Source organism: Stegodyphus dumicola, chromosome 1, assembly GCF_044657685.1.
Source record: "Stegodyphus dumicola isolate Sdum_Otavi_A_Nest chromosome 1, ASM4465768v1".
Classification (NCBI taxonomy): Eukaryota; Metazoa; Arthropoda; class Arachnida; order Araneae; family Eresidae; genus Stegodyphus; species Stegodyphus dumicola.
This window is the reverse complement of record NC_140768.1, coordinates 126153933-126176408: the sequence shown is the minus strand read 5'-3', so window position 1 is coordinate 126176408 and position 22476 is coordinate 126153933. Positions and strand designations below refer to the sequence as shown.

At 33.0% G+C, this 22476-nt stretch overlaps 1 protein-coding gene across 3 annotated transcripts in view; it reads right to left on the bottom strand.

The window, feature by feature from the left end:
- Positions 1–16622, bottom strand: part of LOC118186799 (uncharacterized) — a 38066-nt gene extending 21444 nt beyond the window's left edge. Inside the window, exons 1-2 of one of the 3 annotated variants that reach the window (XM_035356949.2) lie at positions 16488–16622; positions 5071–5172 (exon numbers count right to left, since the gene is read on the bottom strand). In XM_035356949.2, coding sequence (XP_035212840.1) covers positions 5071–5089 — 19 coding nt within the window. In that variant the 5' untranslated portion in view covers positions 5090–5172; positions 16488–16622. Of the gene's footprint in view, positions 1–5070; positions 5173–8802; positions 8964–16487 lie in introns of those variants that run through there. The other 2 variants (XM_035356947.2, XM_035356948.2) reach the window with 2 other exon arrangements.
- Positions 16623–22476: the final 5854 nt, after the last annotated feature.

Below are 22476 nucleotides of genomic sequence, written 5' to 3'. Positions count from 1 at the left end.
GATCCATACTAATAGCACCTCTAGTGCTTTAAAAAAATTAAGAACAAAAAATAATGTAATAAAAAATTGCTCGTTGACATAATTAGTCAAAAAGCACAAGCTATAGAAAAAAAATTGTAATCTAAATTTTATCTGAAACATAAAAACCCTTCAAGGAAGAATTAATATTTTCATTTTTTTTTAATTTCAAAGTATTAACAGCAAATATTTTTAAGAAATGATTATCTGTAACAGAAGTGAGTGGTCTCATCAGATTGCTAGCGGGCGAAATGTATGGTCTAAAAACAATTGACGCACCAGATTTTTTTTTAACCAAATGAAAGATTTTTATTAACAAAATAAAAAGTATTCTAAATAATATTCTAAAAATAAATAAATAACAACAAAAAAAATCTGAAAGGTTTTAGATTTTAAACCTTTATTTATTAAATATCATGTTCTTTGCACTTAAACCATAAAATTCAGTTCAACAGCAATGTCGCAAAATAATTTTAAAATAAGCATATCTTTAGAATTTCCGATACACAGTTCCGCGTGCTGGAGATAAAAAAGTTTTCTTTTTCCCCGTAGAGTGTTTGAAATCCTTCAGTTTGTTAATCAAAAATTCGTTAAGTTTTACAAAATATGAAATCGATAATAAAACAAATTCTAAATTAGGGCTTCCAGATGCCCATATTCGGTGGAAGATTACTTCATTCAAAATACGATGGCTCTATGTACCGTTGTTTTATCACTGTGCGAGAAATATACATACATTTATGCAAATTTTTCATTATTTAATTTCTTCAAATATAATGCAGGACTCTAACATTTGGTGGCAATAGTTTGAAAAGTGAAACGGATATCTATAGTGATTCAACGCAAAATCGTAAAACGAAAACAATAGTCCTTCGGGGACAAAGCCCCTTTGGACTAAAAATATTCTAAATAAATTTTAAATTTCTTTAAATATTTATCAAAACGTACATAAACAATAAATAATAATGTAAAGAAAAAAATTCGAATTTACATTTATTTTCTCTCTGAAATCTAAAGTTTGGTATCCGCAAGATATTTTTGTTGGCTACAGTTGTTATTCTAATATATTGATAGCTAAACATCAAATCTTCAGAATGACATATATTTAAAATAGTTCTAGCCTGTTGTATAATAATTAAATAACTGACTTCAATTCATATAAAAATAAATAAATTATGAAAACTTTCCATGTTTTCAAAAAAAAAAAAAAAAAATTTCTAATTGAGACAAGTGGTGGTGGTGGTGTATTAGATTACGGCAAAGCACTCGAGGGCTATCTTCCTTAAGGGAGGGACGCCTTCGTGGAGGACTTTTTAAGGGAAACTGGCTCGTATACACGTTACACATGGGGAAAACCACGAAAACACCCATGCAGCCAGCCCGTTCGCGGGATTCGAACTACCAGTGTTCAGCGACGTTACCGCTCGGCCGCTGGTGGGCCCTAATTGAGACAAACCTTGAGAATGAATAATCGCAACTTAATTCCTTTCTCTTATTTATTAAATTTTTCTTCGGAACATAAATAAAAATGTATATGCTTTATGCAAATAATTATATACCCTATTTAACACAACTTGACACTTGATGATATCAGAATTTGATAAAATTTGTAGCTTTGGAGAGAATTTACTGGAAATGATCTTCATTACAGACTGTAGATGCCAGTCGGTCAATAGTGTGTTTTCTTATCAATTTCGAATTGTGAAAAGAGCTGTTTGCACATAAATGTATTCCTAAACAAAACGATTATTCTTAGCACTAACCATTGCAACACGATATTGCCCTTGGATCACGTGTAAATCTTAATATAATTTCCTATATCTAAAATATTCCCATGCACATAATCAAATTAATGTAATGTAATATGCATATTTTAAATGTATTTGTCTTTGTATATGTAAGATTATGTACTATGTACCTTATTTGTAATACGCCATCATACGTAATATGTACCTCAACTGTAACATGCTGTATGAACCAAAATATTATTGTATGGCAATGTACTATCTGCCAAGGCCCTTGTATGGCAGTGTATTTTAAATCGGTAACTGGTGTCAGGGGTTCATGTGGCCCCTCACCCTTCCCCATACCATCTTGGGGTGCTCTAGACAATGGGGACGTGGCGCTATACCAATTAACCTCTATGGTAGAGGGGTGGTGCTCGCGTCCTCCGTCACTTATCACTTATTCTTAGCGCAAAAGTTAACTCAGCTTATTTATTTTTTGACAAGTACATATAAAAGTTAATGAACTCTATACTATGAAATCTCAGAATAAGATTTATACCACATTTTAAATTAATTAACTACATTCATATATTTTCTGGCGCGTTGTACAAATTTATTTTTAATGGAAATGAAAACAATGTTAGCTTGGAACTGAAGAAATTAAATTACCAAAATCTTCTCAATAACGTATTTGCAACAAATACGTAACTGAAATGCATCCACGGGCCGCATAAAACTGCTTCGAATGCCGCGAGACTGAGATCACTGACATATGCCGTTAGTAAAATTCTTCATTATCGACAACAGAATTTCAAAATAATAAAGCGCCATCTGTCTTCCCCATTAATTAATATGCATATTATAAAGGTATATGTCTTTTAAATTTATACGTCATGTGGAAATTTAAAAGATACATAATGTTATTATGCAACGAAATGTAATTTAAGTACGCCCCTACGTACAACTATACAGAAGAATATTACTTAATTATATTCCTATGTACACGAAAATATTACCAAATTACATCTGTATGTGTACACCGAAATATCACTTAATAAACTGCCCTTACGTACAACTGTACACTTAAACGGTATAAGAGATTTTCACGTTTGGTGAGATCTAACGAAAAGAAGAAGTAACGTTGCAGTTCCAAATCATGTGTTAATTAACATAAATTACCTTACAAATTACGTTCTTACATAGGCTCACAAGAGGGAACATTCAGAAAAAGAGCACAATAAAGAAATATCTGGAAATATATCAGAATATTTTGAAGAAACAAGAAGGCGAAGATATTAATTTTCAAAATAAGGCACAGCCAAGCTAAGGAACAGAGCTGAATCGAGAAAGGCAAAGTATTTTCAAGGTTATACAATGGTAAGTGAAGCTTTTATTGCTGATTCTGAAGAGACTTCTGGTATTTATGAAGAAACTGTTAACTGTAAATAGAGTGTTCATCGGAAAGAAGGGATGGATTCAGAGACGACATCACTGATGGTAAACGAAACAAGATTTTTAGGAAAATTACCAAAACATGCGAAAGCTATACCATGCAGATGAGTTTATAAGATCTGATCCTGATGGATATATTGATAAATTTAAGGCTGTATTTGTTGCTAAAGGGTCTATTGAACGTTTCAGAGTTGATTACGATTAAACGTTTAGTCTAGTAATAAAGTTAGGGACTGTTCCTTCAATTCTCAATATTGCAGCCAACAGGAAATTGCATCTTAATCAGTTTGATGTCTATTCAGCATTCTTGTATGGAACACTTGAAACATCCATATACATGCAACAATCAGACGAAGGTTCTGACAGAATATGTGGCCTGAAATGCAGTTTAGATGGAAGAAAATAAGCACTGCGTTGTTGCAACAAATATTTTTGAGACTTTGTGCATACCTTGGCTTAAAACAAGTGACGGTGATCCATGCTTATATACAGGGCTACTATAAAAGCTCCATTCATTTTCAAAACACTATATATTCAAAAGTATTATACGTACAAACATGAGTGATTTATTACAGAAATAATCTGAAGCTCATCAAATTTTCTGCGCACTCTACAAATGTTCTGCATGTTTCACACATTTTGTAGTGTCGTCCTGTCAATGGCCATCACTGCAGAATTGATCCGTTCCCTGAGGTCTTCTAATAATTTTGGTAATGGGGTCCTTAACATGCTCTCAAAAGAAGAAGTCGCAAGGCATTAAATCAGGTAACCTGGGGGATTAAGGAAAAAAAAGCAAGATCATTCTCTTTAAGACGCTCAATCTAGCGATGCGGAAGCTCATCATCCAGGTATCGACGAACATTAAACGTTCCATTGAGGTTCCTCATCCTGTTGGAAGACAAAATCCCTGTAATCAAGCAGCCAGCTGTGGATGCAACCATAGCTGCAACATATCCAGTAATTTGCACCAGTCACAATCCTGGTGAATCCGAACTTGGTGAGTTTGCGGTTATTTTTAAATATCACTTACATTTGTACGTGTAATAATTTTGAATATAAAGCTTTAATCGCATGCAGATGATGGTTTGGTCGCATCGAGATCTGAAAAAATCTGAAAAATTTCTCAGAGAATAAAAGTTGAGATTCAGAATCACAAGTGAAATTTCTTTTGCAGCGCCTTAATGTTATATGGACTATGAAACTTCATAAAATAAATAAAATATGTGGACAGGTCTTTCAGCTTCACTGTCAATCCAAAATGATATTGTACAGACATTTTCATGAACAGAAATCAGTGTTACTCTGAATATATATTCCTGAATAGTTTTTGTTGATTCTTTGTAATAAGATGGGGCTTTTGTAACATTTTTCTGCTATTTTATTGTTATTGTTATTATTATTTTATTGACAAGGAAAAGGTACATAATATTAGCGAAATGTTATTTAATTGCGTTTCTAATATTTACACTTCCATACTTCAGTTACTCAACACTGTCTCCATATGTTATTATACACTGAAATATTAATAAATTAATTTCGACATAATATTACTGTATACTGAAATGTTATTTAATTACGTTTCTAATACTAACAGTGAAATATTAATCAATTACATCTGATGCAAAATTAACTTTTTTAATTGAACTCTGCCAAAACGAGAATCTAAACGTGTCCTTTCAAACATTTTTGAATTGAATGTCTACATGTTTACGACCAACGATTAAGGGAATAAAGACCAGGTAAGGACTTTCGTGGACACGCTATATAATTTAAGATAAAAGGCAAACAAAGTTTGTATTTAAATTCATTTAACGTAATTTCGCCAATTTTCCTGAAAAAAGATAAAAAGCACAATATAAATTTAAAAACGTACCTAGATATAAACCTTCCATTCCTTTGTTTTTCTCTAGCTAGGACTCAGTCAACAGTTAGAAACTGCTGTCAAAATGGCGGCTTCTCGCACAGCTTCAGAGTTCTGCAATAAATAATATAATGGTCAGGTGCAACCAGCATCAGAATAGATTTTATTTCATTTTATTTCCGATATTTTGGAAATAAATCTCTTATTTAACTTTATTAAAGGATACGACATTCATTAAAATGGATATTTTGTTTTGTTACGTTAAAATATATTTGTTATGTTTCAATATGTTACGTCATGTTACTAAAATATGTTTTGTTATATAATAAAATATAATGTTATTAATTAGGGTATTAAAATATGTTTTAATATTTTGCTACTAAGTTAATTACATTATTGTGTTATTAAATTCTGATTTAATCTGTTTTCTTATGTTTTAATATGTTAGACTGTGTTATGTCATAAAATGTTACGGTATGCTATCTTGCGTTAAATAAATTGTGTTATTAATTAGGTTATTAAAATATGTTTTAATATGTTATGTTATTAAATTAATTATGTTATTAGAATATGTTTGTAAGGTTACCACTGTTTTAATTAATCAGTTATTCTGATTTAGACCTTTACTATAACTACCTCACTAAAAGTGAAAGCATTTTTTGGGTCAACATACCTCTGTGAGCCGGTTTCTTCACAATTACAATAATACAAGGCAAGTACAGAACAATATTAACTCCACAAATGTGAAAACAACATGGTACTGGTATGCTGAGTATCCCGATAAGCCAAATTTTAATGGGTTGGCATAGAATATTAATATATTATTAATAGCAAGTTAATTGTACAGTTATTATTTGAAACTAACCAGTTATTTACGATTTCACCCTTTATAACTTTTCCGTTTCCTCACCAGAAATGTAAATGAGTTAGAGAGTGTTTAAACCGAGGGTTTGGATTGTAGACACAGCGTGTTTCTGCTTCTCGAGGCTACGTTACTATACTTCGTCAACTTTGATGAGAATGTAATTCTTCGGCTTTGCGTTATTGCTGCCGACATTTAAATTTTATGAAGGTGAGAAGTTTTGAGCCAACTTAAAATTTAAAATTTAATTGGGTATTTTTGACTACTAGGCTTATATTTAAATTTGAATTTGACTGTTATTGACTTGTTTACGTACGCGACGTGAATAAATAATCAATAGCTGACTGCATTAATATCACATGTCATAATTTGAAAGGACTTCTGGTGTACACTTTTTCAATATGGCGTCGGAACCACATAGCGATGAGATTTTATTTTAAAGCGATGGTAGTTGACCATATCAATAAAGTCATGAGCACTGTTTAAACATTCTCAGTTTTCTCAAATCAGATACTGGTATAAATTTCAAATTCTCTTTAAAGAAAGAAACTGCGTATTTGCAAAGCAATCATCCGTACAATATATTCCAGTGGCGTGCGGTAGGTTTTCATGCAGGGTATGCAGAGAACAACAACAATAATAATAATAAAACCATAGAAATGTACATTAAACACTTCTTTATCTTTTTATTATTCATTTGTACACAAAATTTAACATAAAACTCTGGTTTTGACTGTAATAAGTGTAACATTTCTTTTTTTATTGTCATTAGAGATAAATTGCTTAATCTATCCTGACTCATTGTATTGCGTGCATAATTTTTTACTCTTTTCAATGCTGAAAATGATCTCTCCTCCGAAGCAGTTGAAAATGGAATTGTACAAATTAAATATGCCAATTTATTTACTTCGCTTAGGCCATCTGTCAAATCGTTCAGCATTATATGCTGAATAAGTTTCGATAAATTCATTTTGTGGTATGACTCACTACGATAAAATACGCATAATTCATTGGTTAGCTTTACAAAATCGAAATGTTTTGCATAAGCGTTCTTTAACGAATTAAGGCATTCATCCGGAAATTTACTTTGATATTTCTTAAAAAAACTGAAATTCAATAGTTCAAAAAATCTGAGCGAATTTAATTTTTTAAAACGGACATCTAACTGACAATAAATAGTGTCCATTATTTCACAATATAAAATTTTAAAATGTTGGTCCTGGTCTACACTTGAGTTTTGTAACCCACGACGTTTTTCTTTTTAAATTTTGGAGACCCACTACAGAAATAGTCTCTTCATAAACTTCATCAAATGCAACAGAAGTTCGCATATTTTGAATTGCATCTTTTACTTCCTCTACTTTTTGACTAGAATAATGCTATATTTAAGTTAGTTTTTTGTAAAATATCAAATAGAACATCAGTATAACAAAACACTTTGGCAAAAATATTTAAGAGAAAATTACCGTTAAATTCTTCAAAAAAAATGTGATAACTCTTTGCAATATTAATTGTATCGTTATTTCAGCCTTCTGGATTCTCAACAATATTTTCAAATAAATCAGATAGGCCATGCCTTTCGCATTTTATGGTATTTACCAAACGAGATGAATAGTTCCAACGTGTTGTAGCTAATTTTGGACATTTTCTCTTAATAATTTCCTTTAAAACATGATTTCTTTTTGTAGACACCGAAAACAAATGAGGCTATGCCAGAAATTGTTGCAAAAAAAAAAAAATTACAATCTTTCATAAACAATACAGATTGCGACAGAACTAAATTAAGTACATGTGCGCAACAATGCACAAACATTAGCTTCTGGGAAAATGTCTTTTACTTTTTTCTGCGTCCCATTCAACGCTCCTGCCATGACTGCCGCCCCATCGTGCGTTAGAGCAATCAGTTTATTCTCACACCCCCAACTCAAAATCGTTTCTTGCACAACATTACACAAAGCTCCCGCTGAACGATCACCACTAACATCTTTAAAAAACAAAACTCTTTCCACTGGTGCACTACAATTATTAACATATCATAGCACAACCGATAATTGCGATTTGTGAGATATGTCAGATGTTTCCTCCAGCATAATAGCAACGAATGGCGTTTCTTTTACCTCATTTCTAATTTTTAAAATTACAATATTTTTTATCGATGCAATAATATCATTTTGTATTCTATTAGAGGTTCCAGAAAATACAGTTGCAGTTCTTAGATGGGTTGCTAAAAGGTCATCATATTTACTAATTAAAGTTATTAATTCTATATAATTTCTTCGATTAAGGGAATTTATATTCTCATTGAGCCCACGAAATGCATCTTCTTGTTTTGCTAAGTAAGAAACTACATCTATTAATCTCTTGAGAATATTTCTATTTCTTGTTACTTTTTCATTGTGTTGAACAATCGATGAAGCCTTTTGTTGATCTAACATTAAATCTATCCTGGCGGTACCAAATGTTTTTACGGCATTTATGTGAGATTGTGTTTTTTCATGTTTCTTTGCAGCTTCGTGGAGATGATTTAAATCACTGTAGCCTTGTTTTGCCCAAATATTCTTATGCTTTTCAATTGCAACAAAAAGTAAACATAGCCAACAGTCCAACTTATTCAATTTACTATAACCGGTTAACCATTTAAATTTTTCTTACATAGATTTTTGAAATTGTCGTACACACTGTTGTCCTTTAATCTTAACGTTTTGCGATAGAATAATATCCGGCTTCGGTCTACTTAATTTAACTATTTCGTTTTTTGTAGTAACGGCGAAAATGAAGTTTCGAAAAAATCTTTAATTATTGAGACATCTGAGTTCTCCATTCTGAAATGGATTATTTATTATGAATATAAATTTAAAGAATACAATAAATAAAATATTTACCTACGAGTAGTCGAGGTATAACTATAAAAACAGCTAAACTTACGAGAATTCTACTAGCACTGAAGCAAAAATCATGTCTTGTGTTGTATGATGTCATATCGGCGACTAAAAAGCAAAGCTTCGGGCTTCCAGCAAAAACTTATATTTTCAGCAAACGTAGCATCACACGGCGCCCACCGCTGCTGTGCCTCATGATCAGCCTGATGACATCAGGATGAGTCATCAGGATGCTCATTGGTGCCGACAAACCGAACGTTTATTCCACGTGCAGAGGATTTCACTGCACGCTGGCACAATAGAACGAACTGTTTCTTGTTCGGTTAGTGGATTAAATTATATATATTAATTGTTTGTTTTTAACATTCTGAAATCATATATTCTGCGAAAAACATCTTCACAATTATTAAAAACAAAACCAGGGATATGGTATTAGACAGATAATAACTTATATACTGTCTGTAAGACACAGTGAATGGTAAATGTTGTACTGTTCTGTTAAAATTCGTTTCTTCTTTGTCTAACAAAACAAAATTGTTTTTCGGCGAATTATTTCTATAAATATAATACATCACCGAAGTTACTTTACCACACTAAAACATTTCCCTTTATATTGATGAAATACTATTTTTATATTTCCATAAAAACAAAATCTTACAATATATAAATTTAAACATTAACCGTCTGCAAAATCGTATGGCCAGTTAATCAGTTAAAAAACCAAAAGCGCTTCAGCACGTCAGTCCCCGCTCTAATACAACGCTTAATAAACCGTACCTTCGGATGATTCTGAATGCCAAGTGCAGGAAAAATAGCTGCACTTGCCTCAGTGCTATAGTATGCTGTGCTTCTCCAGTAGCCCATACATATAAAGCGTGATTTTTTATTAGTGCGCAGTGCGTACACATCAAAAATTCCTATGTTCCTTTTTTTTTTTTTTTTTTTTTTTTTTTTTTGAACGCGCTACGTGGCACAGCACCTAGCACCGCATGCACTGGTGGCAATACAAGCAATCAAATCAACATAATATTTGAATATATTATAAATAATATTTATTATATACCGTATAAAGATAGGTGCAGAAAATTATTGTCTCTCATAATTTTGCCAGGGTGTGCAGTTCATGCCCCGCACATATGGACCGCACGCCACTGATATATTCATAGGCGAAGCATATGAATGTAACACCTGAATAAGGAAACTAAATAAATTGTGTAACACCTTGAGCAATATTAAAGTAAATAAATTTCAGTTGCCACAGAAACAAATCCTCTGCTTTTTAATATAATTAATCATTATTAAAAATAGTAAATAATAAAGCAGACTGTTAAATAAAACATAGTAAAACATTTGACTGTGAAAGAATACTCTATGAAATACTGCTACTAAATTTTTGAAGACAGTAACAAACTTATAGATTATATAAGTTACTAAGAATTGTATAACTACCTCTACAGTGTCTACTTGTTCGATTAGTTTTGCTTGTGAATATTGTCATACATAGCTAAATGGTCAGGGTGCTGGATTGCTCGGATCTCATTCGTAGCTTCTCCAATTCTCATTCGTATCTTATCCAATTCAAATGTTTATCCATTCTGCGAACAACCGTTCATCATCATCTCTTCTTATTTTTTAAAACGTTTTATCTACACTCATGTCCATAAATTAAGGATAATGCAAAATCAGGCAAAGGAAGAGTTTGAAGCAAAACAAATTTGACTTATTTGTAAAGCTTATTTATTAAACAAAAGGTAAAGAGCAAAAAAAGATGCTATATGTTTTTATATTATTAAAAAAACTAGCGATTTTTTCTCTCTAGAGCAAATTACAAAAAAAAAAAAAAAAAACTATTTTAAAAAAAACCAATATTACATGGTTGGTATGATTGTTAATACATTGTATGTCTCCCAGACGATGCAATACAGTCCATACAACGCCTAGGCATGCTGAGTATCAAATTATCGATCTGATCTTGGGGGATATTACACCACTCAAAAAGCAATGCTCTCCGAAGTTCCGGTAGACATGTAGGAGGAGGTTGACGGGCTGCAACTCGTCGGCCAAGCATGTCCCACACGTGCTCTGCTGGATTCAAGTCCGGTGAGAATGCTGGCCAGTCCATACGGGTGATATCCTCAGTTTGAAGGTATTCACTTACGATGTTTGCACGGTGAGGACGGACGTTGTCATCCATAAACACAAATTGTACGCGCACATGTTGTTCCAGAATGACGTCCCGATAGATGTGGCTTGTCATGGTTCCAATTTGAAGATGCAGGTCAGTTCTGGAACCCAGAATAATTCCACCCCAAACGAGCACTCCTGCACCACCGTAACGGTGTCGTTCAATGATGTTTTCTTGGTGGTAACAGGTACCTGGAGCTCTCCATATGAAAGTCCGGCGAGAATCAGACTGCAAGCTAAACCTGGACTCGTCGGAAAACATCACACAAGCCCACTGTTGCGGTGTCCACAATGCATGCTCTCTACCCCAGGCTAACCGCAGGCGACAGTGAGTTGCAGTAAGTGGAACGCATCTGACAGGTCTACGAGCATATAGACCAATCTGCCCTAAGCGTCTGTACACGGTCTACCTTGAAATTGTCGTACCAGTGGCTGAAGAGAGCTGACGAGACAGTTCTGAGGCTGTGCTCCGCCTGTTTCTTTTGGCAGTGACTGCCAAATACCGGTCCTCATTCGGCGTTGTAACTCTGGGGCGACCTGTGCTGTAACGTCTACTCACATTACCATCATCTTGGAATCGTTGCCAAAGCCTGGAGATGACACTCTGGGCAATTCCAAGTTCGTCTGATACTTCAAGTTGGGTACGCCCACATTCCAGACGGCCGATAATTTTACCACGTAAAAAATCCTCCAAATGCGTCCTTTGTGTCATAACTGTTCGGTTATTGCACTGAAATGCTTATAAAGCGCCTGCGAACAATTTTACTTCTTTGCCTGTATTCCTTATATATCACTCTCGTCATTGTGACGTACCATCGGTGTCATCTGGTTACTTCCTGAAATTTGCATATGATTCTTGAAGATCTGTGTAGTGGTTTTACAGGTGATGTATTTATTTTAGAATTCGATTTCCGCGTGACTCCGAATTATCCTTAATTTATGGACATGAGTGTATATTTAATCATGAATCATTTTATTCATTTTTTTATCTATTATTATTATTGATTTCTATTATAGTTTAAAAGTGTGTGCTGATTTATCTCTTAATTTTCACCGCGTTGCATATTTTATTCTGTACATAGTTGTACATAGCTCTTCAAAGTTTGAACGTCATCTTAAATACAAAAATGAGAAATATACACCAATAATAAAATTATTAGCACAAATAGACGCTAGCTTGAAGGGGCTATCAATCTCGAAACGAAATTTCGCGTCGTCCACTGTAAATGGCGAATCACTTTTCAAATTAATTGCCACCAAATATTATCGTTTTTAAAAGAATTAAATGATGAAGAATCTGCATGTGTGTATATATGTTTCTCGCATTGTGAAAAAACGACGATACCTGGAGACATCATATTTTGAATAACATAGTTTTCCAAACGAAAATGTACATCTGGAAGCCCGAATTTTGAATTTCGAATTTTATATTTCATATTTTATTAGATTTTAATGAATTTATGATTAACAAACTCAAAGGTTTGATACTGTGCGCAATAAAACATTTTTATATCCACATGCGCGATACTGTATATAGAAAATTCTAAAGATATACTATTTTAACTATTTTTGTGATTTTACCATTCAATTAAATTTTATGCGGCGTAAGTGCGAAGAACATGGTATTTAGTATATACAATTAACAACGCAAAACAATTATAATAATAAAAAAAGTTTTCAAGCCATGTTACTAAGAAACCTTAACACTGATATGATGAACTGAGAAAAAAAGTGAAAAAAAAAATAGAAAAAAGTATGCCAACACTTAACACTGCATCGAAGAATATTCTAAACATATGTTGCTATGCTGCATTTAAAATTTTTGTAATTTTGTAATTGTATATGCGTAAGTGCGACGAAAATTATGTTTAATAATAAAGCAACAAAGCTATAATAATATACAAACAAATAAGATACAAAAAGAAATGGGTTAGCAAGAGTGAATGCAATAGCAGACTGGTAGATTGCGAACAAAGCGACAGCGTAAAAAAACCTTAACCAGTCTTTTTGGACTATCGTTAAAATCTGAACGCTCTCCGATTTTTTATTTTTTTTGGTATGCATTACTTGCATATTAATTTGGTAGCATCAAAGTAATCGATTCCAAACTGATGACAAACATTACGTTTCAAGCGTGCGAAAATATTTAGTGCCGATAAGAAACGATAAAGAAAGTGCTTCGATTAGGCAAATAATGAATATTATTATTATTATTATTATTATTATTATCAGGAAACTTGAATATTTCTTAAATGTCTTAGTCACTTCTGAATATCTTGTATATTAAAAGAAAATAAAAATTTCTAAAACGATATAGTTACTATGTACCATTATTACTAGCCAATGTATACTGCAATTAATAAAAGTACGCTCAGAAAACTCTTAATGAAATGAATGCAAATGAAAGCTGTTATTCACATCATTATATTACAAAGGACATAAATATTTCAGGAGAGTTCGTTTTACTTTAATTACAAGCACATTACTTCAGAAATGCGGCCAGAGGCTGAGAGGTGCGCAAGTCGCTGAACCATTTTGAGTTTCGAATTTCGCGAATGGGCTAAGCTGGTATGAGAGTTTCCGTGGTTACCCCTCTGTGTAACGAGTATATGAGCGAGTTTCCGTTAGAATGTCCTCCATGAAAGCATCCCTTCCTTTAGGCAGATAGGTTGGTTAAGCGATTACTTAGAAACACTACAAATCAAAATGTAATACTTTAACATACTTAACCTTTTTACATAAAAAGGCGTATTTGCTTTTTTCAACAAAAATATTACTTTATTTCTGCCTTTTGCTGTGAATATAATTTTCTCTATAGTTCATTAAATTGTAATTTCCGATAAAATAAATTTTATTCGATGAACTTTTTCTTCTAATTTGTATGTATAATATTTAGAGAATAATTAAATTATAAGGCACTTTAATTATGACCCAGATTCCTTTACACGTACTCCCAAACACCATATAAACAAGCAACCCGAGGGGTGCTAAAAAATATGACGTTGACTTTATTATATGGTGGATGGTTTGTCAAGTCGCTCAATGTATTTAAAAACATGTAAACTGAAAATGAAACATCTTTCGCTTTACTGAATGACAATAAGCTGGTGGGTGGTTATAATAAGTATTCTGTTTGAGACACATTACTTTCAAATACACGGATTTTTGGATTGAAATTGAGAGAGCTTCCATTTTGTTAAATGGCAACAGTCTAGCGCGCTACGTCCGAATACAAGTGTGAGATAAATTTTTAATGCAAAATGTACAATATAAGATTATAAAACGCGATAAAACACAACTAAAATTTAAGAAAAACCCAAAACTTTCTCGGAAGATTATTATTATTATATACAAGCCGTTTGCAAAATTTTAAACAAGATTTGATATTCGCATTGGAAGTTTGAATTGTTCATAGAAAAGCTCAACTTCAATACATTTGATCTTGATATTATACGGTACGAAAGGAGTTGATTACCGAAGGAGGTTGTTCAAACACAAACAGTTCAAAACACAGCGGTACGCTAAGTTTGGGAATATAAAAGTCATCCGAGAGAAATATTCCCGATTCAAAGTTGTTACTGAACCAACCTTATCAATCTTCTTATTACTGCAAGCCAGCTTCAGCGGAGTCAATAATTTTCAACTAAAGACAAGAAACTGGATGTGTATTTTTGAATGAGATGATTTAAGAGTTCAGTTAATCAGTTTTATGCAGTTAATTGGACAATTAGAAATTAATTTTTTTTTCGGAAAATGTGTTTATATTTGCAATATTAAAATAATAATAAAACATAAATTTAATGAAGCATTTTTATAAAGCTTTCAAAGCAAAATGTCCGTAATCTTAGTCTAATCCTTATCTTTACATTTTGTGCAATTATTTGTATTGTGATCGAGTTATATGCTGCATATTATAGCTAAAAACATAAAGGGGTCGACGAAGAAAGCCATACTTTTAAAAGCGAATTGATAATAAAAAAGGGGGAGAGGAGCTGAGGGGTTAGGAATCTCTGCTTTACATCTTCTCAAATTTATGGAGTTAGTTTATTCATATTGGCCATAATTCTAATGAAGTTTAGCATTGAATTTCTTCTTGTAGATTTCTATAATACATATTCGAACAGCGGAAAAATGTTAAAATCAGCTCAATATAATACTAAAGAAAAGTTTTACGGCAGATTTTTACAAAAGAACTTCGATTTTTTTTTATCCCAATGACTTTCAAAGAGTGAAACGCCATCGAGACAAAGTCATACTTCAAAAAGCACCACTGCATTCAAAAAAAAAAAAAAAAAAAAAAAAACCTGAAATCTTTCAGATTTTATATTACATTCAAAAGGGCGTTTTGTTTCCATTTACGGACACATACACGTTTCGAGAGCGTTTCGGCTAATACATTGAGCTAAAAATATGTAAAAGCAAACATATCGTTAGAATTTCCGATAGACAGTCTCGCGCGCTGGAGTTAAAAATGTTTTATTCCCTACAGTGTTGCGACTGCTCGCTTAGAAATTATTGAGTTTTTTAATAAAAAATTCGTTAAAGTTTTACAAAATATGAAATAGACAATGAAACCAAATTCCAAATTCTGGCTTCTAGGTGCCCATGTTCGGGTGGAGAGCTATAATATTCAAAACTTGATGACTAGATATCGTTGTTTTTTCACAATGCGAGAAACATACATACATTAATGTAGATTCTTCATTATTTAGTTTCTTTAAATATAATACAGTGCAATAATATTTGGTGGTAACAATTTGTAAAGTGATTCTGGCATTTAAAGTGATTCGATGCAAAATGCCGTTTTGAGACTAATAGCCTTTTTGGGCTAACGCCCATTTGGGCCAAAAAATGAAGGCTGATACAGGTATTGCATTTATATTTTTTCAATACATTCCTACGAAATCCCCTGACATTTCATTTTCAGACTATTCTGCTTTTGGTCTCTCAAAAGAGCTCTTTCTAACCGCAAATCCACCACGATAGATCGATTCTGCAAAGTAGTGGAAGGGGCACGGAAATCAGCAGTCCTGGAAATGTTACGAAAAGCCCTTCTGTCACGGAAATCCTGCAGATGCGTAATTCAGAAAAAAATTCCCATCGAACATTTCAAAAAAATACTCTTTAGATTCTAAGCATTAATTAATTAAACGAAAAAAATCGCTTTAACATTTTCCAAACTCGATCTATATAGAAAATTCTAAACAAGTTTATAGAAAACTTAGTCATAATTCTAAAGTATCCTAGAAAATGCTTTACACTGGATTTTTTCGCATAGAATTCTATAAATAATTTTCGTAACAGTAGCTTCTTAAGCAACAGCACAGCACTGAAAATCTTAATTGCAATTAAATCCCGATTGCTGCCATTCCGAGAAATGCAATTATAATCTCTCTCTGTGTGATTACTCGAAAGACAAAACAAGCTGCAAACTGATACATATTAAAAACAATAACAGCGCGTTACGACAGCCCCCCAAAAAAGAAACAAATTTCTCACCTTACCTTTCTTACTCAAGACACCTGTTGTATGTCTCCTTGACACCAAGCTCGCATGTGAACAGAATTACATTTTCGCCCTCAAAAAGCTTTAAATACCACCGTCTTAGCAAATAGGTATTTCATCGACACTTCCGCAACTAATTCTTATTCCTGATATGGGTCATCTTATTCGCCGGATAATTCTTTATTATTTTTCTGAGAAAGGGGTCTTTTGTCGGTGTCCGGCCATGCTTGTGGTGCGCTTCTTCCTGTCGTTCGTTCCTTCGCAACGGGATTCAGTGTGGCGTGGAATTAATTTGTTGTATTTGGTTATTGTGTGGGATTCATTATTATCTGACCATCGCTTATCAGAGATTATACATGAGAATACAGACTTAAAAGAAAGAGCTGGGGAATTTTATAATACAGATGGAGTATTCGAATCCAATGAATCTTGAAAAAAGAATCGAGTTTCGGAAATTCGAATTTTTGAGCTTTTTTTTACCGATTATGTTTTATAATCTATTTCAAGTGCAGAACAAAACTGTAGGGGTTTTTTTTCTCTCTCTTTCTTTCTCTCTTTCTTTAAATTTTGAACTTCAGTTGAACATTTGGATCCCGAGAAGCTTCGGAAATAACGAACATTCCAAAACCCAAAACTTTGCGCTTTTTGTTACGGAGGATCATATTTCAGAATTCATTCCAGAGTTTTAGAACAAAGCTACATAATGTTTCAGTAGAGTTGAAACATTGGCCTGAGAATTTTGAAAAAAAAAAAAAAAAAAAAAAAAAAGAACAGGGGGGAAAAAAAATTAAAAAATTATACTTCAGAATCCATGTTAAAATAAATATCTGGAAAAGTTTTACTACTGGAGAGTTGAAAAGTTTGATTTCCGAGAATTTTGGAAAAAGAATCATGGCTCCGAAAGTTGAATCTTCGCGCTTTTATAAACGATTAGGCTTTAAATTTCTATTCTAGATTTAGAAGAAAACAGCAGTGTTTCTTTTTAAATTACAATTGGAAGATTAGAATCCCGAGTATCTTCAGAAACAACCGGCATTCTGAAACTCGAAACAACATGCTTTTGTTACCCATTAAATTTCCTTTGCTTTGCTTGATTATGCCAAAACCCGCGAAAACTGAGAACTTTTTCATGGAAATTGGCTCCACGTTAAACAAGAGAAAAACCACAAAAACATCCATGCAGACAACCCTCATTCACCTGCTATAGAATCCAAGTCAGATTCCCAGCATTCAGCGATCTGAACCACTTGCCCATAGACGGCGCCCATATATTAGTAATAACTATAACAGTTATAATAAGTTGCATATTAAATTTTAAGTTAATAAAGCTAGTAATAATTATGACTTATATTAATAGTTTATAATTAATAATAATTAATTTAATAGGCAAGGAAGGTAATGTTTCCGATCTAAGAATTCGACAGTTAGTTTTGAATTAGAGTCCCCACAGAACGTTTTCACCATTTTTACAATATCTGCCTGTCTGCGTGCATGCATGTGGGTGACGATTGTTTCGTCTACGAAACCTCTTATACGAAACTTCCATAAAAATTTCCGTATTCCGTACTTAAGCTTGTTCATTTATAAAGAGTTGAATAGATTTTGAGCAAAATTGGACAGCCGATAGTGTGTGTGATTATGGCAAAGCCTCAAGGGCTATCTGCCTAAGGGAAGGAATGCCTTCGTGGAGGACTTTCTAAGGGAAACTAGCTCGTATACATGTTTCACATAGGGAAAACCACGAAAACGCCCATGAAGCCAGCCCGTTCGCGAGATTCGAACCTCGGACCAAACTACCAGTGTTCAGCGACTTTACCGCTCGGCCGCTGGTGGGTTGGACAGCCGAAGAGGCATTTTATGTAAAGGCTAAAACATCATTAATGGAAACAGGAAGTGGTACTTAATTGAGTCCCGTAACAGTTGTTAATGAGAAATTATATCAAAATATAATTCCAAACATTTCAATTTTAGTATTTAAGACAGCTATATCGATAATAATATTAACTATATCGATAAGAACAACATATTAGATTTTGGTTTAAACTGATAAACCGGAAATTATACTTTACTTGCAGCTCTGAACAGACTTTCTTAAAAAATATGTATTATGAGATTATCCAAAACTTCTCAAATTTGGTATTTAAATTAGGTAAATGATTCAACATACTGAAGTTATAAGCATTAAATGTATTCTTGGAATTACGCTAAATGCGACGAGAAAAATTTCATTATGAAGACAGCTCTCACTGTAAAATAATTAAATGTATTAGCCTCAGTTTTCAACTTTGTATTATTTTCACTCTTGTTTCGAATCTTTTTTCAAATAAAATGATGCTGATATTAAATGTTATCGCTATTTTTCAAATCAAAGTTTGAGAACGAATGTGCATATGAATACTTACAGTTATCATCGTCCGTTGTACGGGAGGATAGAAAAATGAGTTGTGCTTACAATTAACATTGAACTATAAAGTACAATGCTCTCAAAAAGTTAAGGAACAAAGCGTTTTTTGTGTCTAATTTGAGAATGAAACAACACAGAAACAAGAAATTTACAGGACGTGTTCACTAAATCGTTCTGTAATGAATGCGACATAGAATGTTTCTAAAGTTAAAAAAAAAAAAAAAAAAAAAAAAAAAAAAAACATGAATTACTACAAAAAAAAATTGCACTCATGGCAGAAATCTCCAGTCTTGGAGAAACAGTATATCACAGTGTTTTGAGGAAAAATGGGGTGGTAACATTACAGAATTGGGTTCTAATGAGGAATGTGTCCACTTCTACCTGTAACATATTGTCGGCAGCGACGTTCTATGCTGTCAATAAAGTTGACGGTCACTGAAATTGGAAGTAACGACCACACACGGTAATCTTTGTTCAAGCTCATCTAACGACTTTAGAGGAGGACTTAAAGCAGCAACCTATCTCCAAAGGTAGTACCAAAGATACTCTATCGGATTCAGGTCTGTGGATTAAGCTGCTCATTCCATCTCCTCCATAACACGACCCTCAAGATATTCTTCAGCAACCCGAGCTCGGTGCGGTCACGCATTGTCGTCTATTAGAAGAAATCCAGAACCAATAGCAGCGGCATATGGGCGGACATATTGGTCAAGGATCTCGTCTCGATGTCTCACACTGCTCAAAGTTCATCCATGGAACAAATGCAGGTCAGTGTGACCACCGAGAGAGATCCCATCCCAAACCATTATTCCACCAATCACTCTTCAATATGAACCTGGACTCGTCTGTGAAGAAAACAGACGTCCATTGTTGAATGGTCCAGGAGACGTGTTTTCTTGCCCAATATCAACGAGCACCTCTGCTGTGTCCTCGGGTCAAGGGGACAAAAACAACTGATCATATTATGCAGACGTCTGCGCACTGTAGTAGCTGAGATTCTTGTTCCTGTTGCCACTAAACGATCTGCCATGAGCTGAGTCACAGTTATGTTACTCCTCCTTTGGACTGAAAGATCGGGCAAACGACTTCTCCTGAACGCTGATAGACTCTCCTGGATATTGTCCACGAAACTGTATTAACAACTGAAGATCAACAGTCGTGAACAAAAATTACAAATTTTGCATTTTTCTCCAACTTCAATATAAGTATTAATTTCTATAAAATAAAAGTGGTAGCTGTTGTTTTTGCATATATTTTCTTAAACTTCGTTACTGTCATGCATATGAACTGTGAATTTAAACGTTACTGACTTTTTTGTAATGGTGAGCTTCGAAAAACATACTTTTCCTTACATTTTGGAGGGCAGTGTATATAAATACATTCGATTTTATTTACAAACGCCTTACCATTAAGTGATAGATTAGTAAGACCTCTTTGATATTCCACGAATTCCCTGTCTTAATATGGAATTGGTGAGAGGTCATGTGTTAACCACATCAGATTTGTTGTTATTGTTGCCAGCCGAAACCCTTACGAAATAAAATCATATAATACCAAAATTTTCTGAATTTTTATCTTCTGCGTCATTCAGAAGATTTGTAAGTCAACACTTTTGTTCTAAAGTACAAATAGCAAATCCTAACGTTCATTCTATCAGTGATTGATAAGTTTTGGCAACGGAAACAATTGTTCTTTTTGTTTTCCTTTCTTCGTCTATTTTAATTTTTTTTTACACGCTGTTTTGCCAAGAAGAATGTGTTATCGATCACGATCTATCTGCCCGAGATCATCACTAAACAATCTGTGTGCACGTGCACTCTTTTCTGGCAGCGGAATCCATCCATCCTTGTCGAGATGCGAAAAGGCTAATTGTTTGTTCTCCCTGCGCATTGAGGCGCGAAAGGAATGGAACAGCAGAATCAGAGAGACTGTTTTCTGACTCTTCCCTTTTATTTCCTGGCAATTTTCCCACAAAGGTATTCTCGTAACTGAAAAACAGCAATTTTAATAACTTCAGATTATTATAAATTAAAACTTAGCTATAATATACACGGAAAATTTTTACAGAAGCCGATTTTTATAGGTAATCTTCTACAACAAGTAGAAAAGGAATGTCAAATTGACGGCCTGCCCGTGGACAGCATGCGGCCCCCGAAGCAATTTTATGCTGCCAGCGAAGACTTTTCAACTATGTTTATAGTGCAAACACGGTGTTATAAAGATTTCAATTATTTTAAGTTCGAGTTTATATTATTTCATTTCTATAAAAAAGGAACGTGAACAACGCCAGAAGATCTATAAGTGTAGTTAATTAATTTACAGCGTAATATAAATCTTATTCAACGATTTCAAGATTCACATTTCATTAACCTTGATTCGTACTTGTCAAAAATAATTAAGCTCAGTTACTAACTTTTGCACTAAGAATAATGGTTTCGTTTGAGAATACATTTACATGTGAACTGCTTTTTTCACAGTTCAAATTGATAGGAAAAGAAGAGTATTGACCGATTAGCATCTACGGTCCGCGATGAAGATGATTTCCAGTAATTTCTCTTCAGAGCTAGAAATTTTATCAAATTCTAATACCATCAAGTGTCAAGCTGTAGTAATAAATAAAGAGTTTATAATTATTTGCATACAAGCATAGTATGTATTTTTATTTATGCTACGGAAAAAATTTTAATAAATAAGAGAATGAATTTAGGTTGTCATTTATATTCTCAAGTTTTGTCCCCCTTGGAGAAGTTTATCCGGAAACTTAGAAACTTTTCGAAATTTGTTTATTCTTAGTTTAAATTTAAGTAAATTATTTAATGATCAATTAAGTATGCTGGAATTATTTGAAAGGAATGTTAGTCTAACAATTTGAATTACAAAATGTAAACCAACAAATATATTAAGATAAAATAAACACCAAAAAAGTATTAATTTAGAATTCGATTGATTATTGTTTTAATTCTAAATCAACAAATATATCTTGCAACTACAAACTTCAGATATCAGTTAGGAAATAAAAAGAAATTTGAGTTTTTTCTTTATGATATTATTATTATGTCATGTTCTCATAAATATCTGGTAAGCGAAATTTAAAATTTAATTAAAATATTTTTTATATTTAGTTCAAAGGGGCAATTTGCCCAGAAGGACTATTAATTTCGTTTTGGCATTTTGCACTGATTCACTACAAGCGTTGTTTCACTTTTCAAATTGTTGTCACCAGATATTTGGCAACAATTTGATTATTATAAGAAAGATGATTATATTATAAGAAATTAAATAATGTATTATAGTATAAGAAATTAAATAATGAAGAATCTGCATAAATGTAGGTATGTTTCTCGCATTGTGATAAAACAACGGTACCTACAGCCATCAAATTTTGAATAATTCCTCCTGCGAATATGGGCATCTGGAAACCCAAATTTGAATTTTATTATCCAATTCATATTCTGTAAAACGTTAACGAATTTTTTATTAACAAACTTAAGGATTTCAAGGCGAGTAATGGCAACGTTGTTCAGAAAAAACATTTTTATCTCCAGCAAGCGAGACTGTGTATCGGAAATTCTAAAGATATGCTC